General features: G+C 42.8%; 1 protein-coding gene across 1 annotated transcript; it reads left to right on the forward strand.

Moving 5' to 3' along the window:
* Positions 1-613: 613 nt before the first annotated feature.
* On the forward strand, positions 614-2,295 carry LOC114784614 (phenylethanolamine N-methyltransferase-like). Its single transcript, XM_028970117.1, has 3 exons — positions 614-840; positions 940-1,147; positions 1,487-2,295. Exons 1-3 carry the CDS (start codon positions 651-653, stop codon positions 1,923-1,925), a joined length of 837 nt encoding a protein of 278 aa, XP_028825950.1. The 5' UTR covers positions 614-650; the 3' UTR covers positions 1,926-2,295.
* The last annotated feature ends 3,705 nt before the right edge of the window (positions 2,296-6,000 follow it).

A 6,000-nucleotide genomic window follows, 5' to 3' on the forward strand; every position in this document is an offset into this window, starting at 1 on the left:
TCTGCTAAAGCAAACATAGGCTTATCAGTGAGAAACTAAACAAGAGAGGCAAATAATCATTGTTATTATGTGCTATGCACCAACTGATCAGACTGGCTGTTCTGTTGAATAATGACAATACTGTGTACTTTATTAACCTGATGCTTGGGTATTTCTAGCACTTCAGCATGTAAGAAGATGTTCAAATTTATAGTGAATGAAGGAGCTTTTGGTATCAGTATTAAGGTAAAGTACCATTACTCCTGTGAAAAAGAGTTTTGAATATTAGTATTTTAAGTGCTTTGCCTTTGTTAGGTTTTTACATCAATAAAATTTTAGATCACTGAAAATGTTTTTTTTTTTTTTTTTTTGCCTGAAAGGGTTTTGTTTTTTGTTTGTTTTTTTAAATATGAACTACTTTTAATGCGCTGCGGTGATGGACGTGCTCAAAACTGGATGAGCATCCCTACTGACTTTGCTCAAACAGGAGTAGAAAGGAACACAAAGCCTGAGCAAACACCTGTAAGGACGAAGATACTAAATAGAATCAGTTTCATGTACAAGCGTCCACCCACATCCTCGCATACACATATAAATACAGCTACAGCATTTCATTCGCTCCTTGACACAGATAGACCCACGTTGGAAGAAATATACAAGAAAAAAAGAGGATGGAGAAAGAGAGTGAGAAGAAAACTGCGGACATCGACAATGGGGTGGTTGCCATGGCTGTGCGTTACCAGGGCTTCGATCCCGCAGCGTATCTCCAGTACAACTACACTCCACCCCGCGCCGACTTCCAGCGTTCTGACAGCATTGTACCCTGGAAGCTCAGCTGCCTTCACAAAGCCTTCACAGAAGGTGTGTATGTAGGTTCAGACGCCTCAGCAAGTTTATAACGGTATAAAAAGGTTCGTTCTGTCTGCCCTGGTTCCTCCTGCCCTCTGTACCGGGTCTCAGGTGACATTGATGGGGATCTCCTCGTGGACATCGGTACCGGTCCCACCCTGTACCAGGTGATGAGCGGCTGCGAGGTGTTCAGACGTGTGATCCTGACTGACTTCCTGGAGGTGAACCGAAAAGAGCTGAAGACGTGGCTGGGCGGGGGGAGCGGCAGCCTGGACTGGACACCGTACCTGGAGTACGTCTGTCAGCTGGAGGGGAGGAGGTGAGAAGCCCCATCTATGCTGTGGTGGCCTGGGCAGTGGTGGCCTAGCGGGTAAGGAAGCGGACACGTAACTGAAGGGTTGTGGGATCAAATCAGATGAACGTCCACACACGCTGCTCCCCAGATGCCTTTCATGGTTACCCACTGTTCACCAAGGGTGATGGTTTAAATGCAGAGGACATATTTGTTTGTGTCACCGTGTGTTGCGCTGTGCAGCAAAGTGACAAGAACAATTACTTTCACTTTTTTAGGTTTATTTGGCATTTCAGAATACAAAACCTTCCAAAAACCTGCCTGCTTCTGTTGTTTGCTAAATCTATATATTTTAATTTTCATCAGCTCATCAGCAGCCAGTGACAAAGCCTCACGGCTTCGCTCTGCAGTGACAGATGTCCTACCGATTGATGTTCACCGCCAGCAGCCCCTGGCTTCTGGGGCTCTGCCACCCACAGGAGCCGACTGCCTCGTGTCCTGCTTCTGCCTGGAGAGCGTCAGTCCAGACGTAGCCTCTTTCAACCGAGCACTGGGGAACATCTCCACATTGCTCCGACTTGGTGGGCACCTCCTGCTCATCGGAGCCCTGGGGGAGAGCTTCTACCTCGGGGGGCCGGGCCTGCAGATCCCCGTGGTGCCGCTGGACGAGGCCCAGGTGTGCAACAGCTTGAAGGCCACAGGGTTCGCCCTGGTCCAGCTCAGCGTCTACACCCTTCCCCCCGACATGAGGGTGGGGGTGGACGACGTGTCGGGAGTGTTCTTTGCTAAAGCCAGGAAACTGTAGTGGATGGGAGAGCAAAAAATGGCATTATGAGTTCTTGAGAGTTTGATGGTAAAATAGATAAATAAGGAAATTCTACATCTTCTACAAACAAGATAGGATGCAGTATCAAAAAGTACAGTTCACAAAAAATGTGAACAGTTCACTTACAATAATAACTTGCACAATATTCTGTGAATGTGTTTTAGATATACTGGCGTTTGGCATTTGTTTATGAGTCACATATCAGGTAAACATTTTCCTGCATTACACTGTGATAATGATTATGAAGGGTTAAACGTACAACTTTCAAAGCAATCATTTCTCAACCTCATGTCAGTGCCCACAATGTATCTTAAGCTTTGTGTAAGCAATAAATCTTAAGTGTCAAGTTCCCATTTTTCTCGTATTAAAAAAAATGGTTTATATGGTCCATAGAACTGGCATGAAATTATGAGCTACACATAATTCCCTTCAGGTATAATATAATTGTTTTTTGCGATGCTGGAGTTCAATCAAGCACCGGAAAGGGGAGAGGGAGGAGCCATGGTCAAGACTTTTGGCCGGTCTTGTCACGACTCTGTATGAAAAAAAAGGAAAGTAAAAGTGATTGTCATTGTGAAACACTGCAGCACAGCACACGGCACACAGCACACAACAAAATGTGTCCTCTGCATTTAACCATCATCCTTGGTGAGCAGTGGGCAGCTATGACAGGAGATGGTGTGAGGATGGTGCCTTGCTCAGTGGCACCTCAGTGGCAACATTCTGATTCTGGGTCAGTTTCCTTATCTGCTAGGCCACCACTGCCCCCTGGGGGAATGAGGTGCAGAATTATGGTCAGGATAAAAGAATAAAAAAAATTAAAAAAAACACAAAGTATGTGTCTAACATCCCACAGTGTGATGTAAAAATTATTCCTTACAAAAATTCAATTCTTAAATCTGTGACACTACAACAAATATTTACCCGCTAGGCAGCATTCAGGATTTCAGGCAAACTATCTTTTACATCAGCCAAAGTGAATTGTCATTTCTATTGAACATGTGTACATTGTACAATTTCTCACACTATCTGCAAAAATTTTCACTGTAGCCTATTTAAGACAATTATGGCCTTATGTTACCCCATGTGTTTGGTCCGTACTTAACTTTTAATATTACAAATTACGAAGAATGATTTTTATGGATCCAATAAATCTAAGTAGCTTTAAAAAAATAAAATCCAAAATAAAAACCACTATAAAATTCGAAATTAATGTTTCCGTCTTTGGCTGTGGATGTGGAATGAATTGCCATTGGCCTGTTGCCCTTTAACATGGTTGCCCATTTCCCTGTTGTCAGTAAAGTAAATGGATGAGTAATTCCTAAATTGTTACCAAACGTGTGTGGATGGGGTGTAGATAATGGCGTACAGATAAACTGATTGGAGGAATCCCACATCAGCCCCAGGTTATAGGCATTGTGAGTTTTCTCTTTCACTAAGCCTCACGTCGCAAAATTGTTTTCCTCACCGCCATGCCGAGAATTTAAAAACAGCCTGTGGCAAGTCGAAAGGAACATTTGAGAATGGTAATCATGGAGACAAGCTGGAGACTGATGTGCCCTGAGAAAAAAAGACATTTTTCACTGACAGGACGTGCCTCAGTCATGCAACTGCTCAAAGAGCCTAATCACTTGGAGCTTTTATTTTTTACGTCAGTCCCTACACCTCCTACTCTTCAGCTTTGACCGTCTTTGTTGATGGGATGTTAACATCAAATCAACATCCTTAAAATCTGTGCCACGTTCATTAAGTTTTATTAATTTCATTACAAAGCAGTACCAGTAGAGAGAGCCAAACTCCAGGATTGCCCATCACACGGTTGAGGCGCATCTTCTCTGAAAGTCATTAAAATATTCAAATTAATTCGACCTACGTAAATTTTCTGTTTTGTTGTAATGGAATATGCTAGTGTAGGGTTTTATTCCAGACGAATAACATGCAAAAAACATGTGTTGTCATATTGCTATAGACTTAGTCCATTGCAATATGGAAGGAACAGCATTTATATTCAATTCACAAAGTACTTTGTCACCTGTTCATATAATAATAAGATGTGTATTTGGTTTAGTTATTGGAATTTTCTCGACTCAGTCAGTAGTTTTAGGGACAGTCCCCCTGGAGACACTCAGGGTTAAGAGTCTTGCTCAGGGACACAACAAGTGGGGTTTGACCCTGTGACTTTGCGGTCTTCTGGTTCGTAGGCGAGTGTCTTACCCGCTAGGCCACTACCACCCAGTGACGGGATGACTCTCCTTTATCGTACTGCTCGCATTCCACAACAACAGTCGTTAAACGCGGCACTCAGCGGCCCGAGTGAAGTAGGGCTATAAATCTGTTCGCAGAAGCCATTTTGTATCTACCATCAAGACACATTGTCGTGCTGCTCGGGTTTGAGTTGGCGTGGGTTTTAGTTTCAGCCCTTTGTTGTGGAACGGGACACAATGGGGGCTCACTGACAAAGGGACATGGATGAGAAACGTGCACTAAGCAAAAGCGTTCCGTTACTTCGTGGCGAGGAGCAGTCGAGAAGACCTGCGAGTGAACCTGAAGACTTGCTTCTGAAGCTTTCTGTCTCAGCTGTCAGGAATGCAGCACTCTCCACAGCACTGTAGCAACTTTTAATTCTATTACGTGCCTTTCTACTGGAAATTTAAAGGGACGGAGAGATGATAGCATCAAAAATTACCAGGGTCATACATCTTGAAAAGCCCACTTAAACCCATGTACTCAGCCGTCATCCCGCCTTTAACCCCTAAAGAAAACAGACTGCACCCCAAGACAAAGACAGTTAAATGGCTGCAGCTCATTTGCTTCGTTTTACCCAAATTTAAGGTTCATCTCTTTTTCAATACCAGCGTTTCTCCCAAGCCCTGCAGATGCTCCGCCACTCCGCTGAAACAGGGAGGTTCTCATGGTCGTAAACAGATACCGTCCACATGCCCCGAAGGAAAGATTAGCTCTGAAGAGAGAACAAGGTGTTGGGTTAATCTGGTGTCAAGGGTTAGTCTTGCATGTATGAGATTATTTTCTCACACGCGCAAGCAGCGTGTACATTATTTTTATTACTCACGTCATAAATAGGAGATGAGCGCTAGAAGGATTCCTATTGGTGCGTTACTTGATTATAAGTCTCAGCAACATTCTGATATTGATATTTACAGGTTATTTAGCATTTTAGAAAATGGTGCTTATTGGAATCTTTCATGCAAATCAGGCACAACATTAAAATGAATGTGTTGTAATCAATGATGGGAATGATGGCGTTACTGGACAAAAAGTAAATGTACAGTAACAAGTAATCTAACGAATTACTGTTTCCATTGTTGCAATGCTGTTACTGTTACTGACAATAATATGCAGCATGTTACTGTAATTAAGATCTTTTCATCCAACCAGCCACAGGAGCAGCAAAGCTTTTTTTTCTTTTCATTGGTGAGAGGTGAGGTGAGGAGGCAAGACAACCGTAATAATGATTGGCTAAGATTGAGTTAAACATGGTAAGGTCGGCGGGTCTTTACACAAACACGTAAATAAAGGAGCAGTATTGCCAGACACACAATAATTATCGTATTTGTCCGATAATTTTACCCTCTGTATGATGTTTGATCAATAATTCCAAAAATCCCATAATGTACAATAATTTTACCCCTTCGTTATTTCAGTTATTTCATTAGCGTGACACGGTACAGATCTCTGTTTTGATCTGGCTGTAGTCGTCCAAGATCATTTAATAAAGATCTATTATAATGTGAAGCGCTGATGACACACAAACTACATTTTGTGTGTCTACTGCATGGCGGAGTGGCATTTACGGAAGACGAAAAGAGTAACCATATGCAACATCGGCATCAGGCCTACAACAATGAAAGTGAAATGATTGTCACTAACAGAAAACTTTCTGTTGCTGTGGCAACATGCAAATGACATTCTGGGCTGTTCAGTGTAGGGACTCATCCTGCACTCCTGCACTTTTTGATGCACTCCACACAGGTAAAGGCGCTGTTCTGCCAAGAGGTGGATTTTACAAACTACGTTTATCTACGTTTCTAAAAAG

Source organism: Denticeps clupeoides, chromosome 2 (assembly GCF_900700375.1).
Source record: "Denticeps clupeoides chromosome 2, fDenClu1.1, whole genome shotgun sequence".
Taxonomy (NCBI): Eukaryota; Metazoa; Chordata; class Actinopteri; order Clupeiformes; family Denticipitidae; genus Denticeps; species Denticeps clupeoides.

Excerpts from the sequence above, each read along its gene's own strand:
- LOC114784614 (XM_028970117.1), top strand. The coding sequence starts at position 651 with ATGGAGAAAGAGAGTGAGAAGAAAACTGCGGACATCGACAATGGGGTG. Across the intron at positions 841-939 it reads TCACAAAGCCTTCACAGAAG|GTGACATTGATGGGGATCTC; the intron begins GTGTGTATGTAG and ends ACCGGGTCTCAG. Across the intron at positions 1,148-1,486 it reads TGTCAGCTGGAGGGGAGGAG|CTCATCAGCAGCCAGTGACA; the intron begins GTGAGAAGCCCC and ends AATTTTCATCAG.